The sequence below is a fragment of the Postia placenta genome (assembly GCF_002117355.1).
Source record: "Postia placenta MAD-698-R-SB12 unplaced genomic scaffold POSPLAscaffold_98, whole genome shotgun sequence".
In the NCBI taxonomy this organism is placed as follows: Eukaryota; Fungi; Basidiomycota; class Agaricomycetes; order Polyporales; family Adustoporiaceae; genus Rhodonia; species Rhodonia placenta.
Genome location: NW_020169929.1, coordinates 1 through 1,169, shown reverse-complemented (window position 1 = coordinate 1,169; position 1,169 = coordinate 1). Strand labels below are relative to the sequence as shown.

At 51.9% G+C, this 1,169-nt stretch overlaps 1 protein-coding gene across 1 annotated transcript; it reads right to left on the bottom strand.

Annotated features, from left to right (window-relative positions):
* Positions 1-521: 521 nt before the first annotated feature.
* POSPLADRAFT_1161727 (hypothetical protein) lies at positions 522-1,163 on the bottom strand (the record flags this gene model as incomplete). The annotated part of the gene is made up of 2 exons (XM_024487693.1): positions 522-1,067; positions 1,107-1,163. Coding segments are annotated over 2 exons (603 nt in total), but the record flags the coding sequence as incomplete, so codon positions are not given.
* Between the last annotated feature and the right edge of the window lie 6 nt (positions 1,164-1,169).

Sequence of the window (1,169 nt, the reverse complement as noted above, 5' to 3'; positions counted from 1 at the left end):
TTGGTCTTATCCTCACTGCCCTTGAAGGCCGGAGGCTCCCCAATCTTAGGTTGACGGGAATGACCACTACCCGTTGACGCAGGTAGCGCATCGACTTGTCGCTTGTAGGAATCGACTAGCACCTGCTGATTCTGGACCGTGATATGCAGGGATTCCACCTCTCGAAGGAGGCTCTGAAGGTATCCATCGTAGTGCCTGCTTATTTCTAAGGTCAGGCGACCAATCCAGTCTCTGGCTCGTCCAGTGGTCGATTCTGCAGCATTCGCAGTAACCGTTTGCAGCAGAGCTGCTTGTTCGTCAGAGACGTTCACGTTCTGGAAGATTGCATTGCGCCACTCTTCTTCTGTGGCGATAGCGAATGCTTCGGTCAGAACGAAGGGGATGTATGGGGCCATTTCTTATTGTAGTGATTAGCCCGTATTCACTTATGATTGAAAGAAAAAAGTGAAGCGAAGGAGATCTCCTCCTCATGCCATATAAGCCAATTATGCCAGAAAGATTGCCAATCTTTATTCCACTATCTACACTTCGTATTTGAAGGTGATGTTTAGGCTAGCCAACTCATTACAAATCTCCGGCAGGCGACTGCTTAAGTCTTCGAAGGAGACATGCCCGATCCTTTTCAGGTCACGCTTGATAACTCTCCAGTGCCTGTTGGTAAGCCGGCGCGCCTTCTTCTCCAGCCCATGATACAACTCGTTGAACCCATCGCCCATCCTCCTGACTCTCGCCACAACTTCCAGCTCCAAGCTCCCTTCTTCCTTTTCCATTCGAGCAAATACCGGTTCCAGCCTGTTGGCTGTGGCGGCAAACATCTCGTTGTACTCGGATGTGCGCAACAGAATCTTCGTGCGCTGGAAGTGAATGTCGGGGAGCGGCTTGGGTGGTTCGTATTCGTAGGAGGGTCCCGCCTGCATATCGATACGATGGATGAGGGGGGGAGCAGGGTCGGAGATACGATCGAGCAACTGTTGCTTCTTGAAGAGATGCGCGTGAAGTGCAAGCTCCTCGATGTCGTGTTTCGCTTTTTCAGCGCGTTCAGGGTTGAAGGGGTGGCGAATGAGTGGCTTGATGGTGGGGCGTACAATTCAGCGAGGTTTGCCAACATTGTCGAACTTGTGCATGTTGTGGATGGCGATGCGCTCAAGCAGGCCTGTCGGCTCGATGCT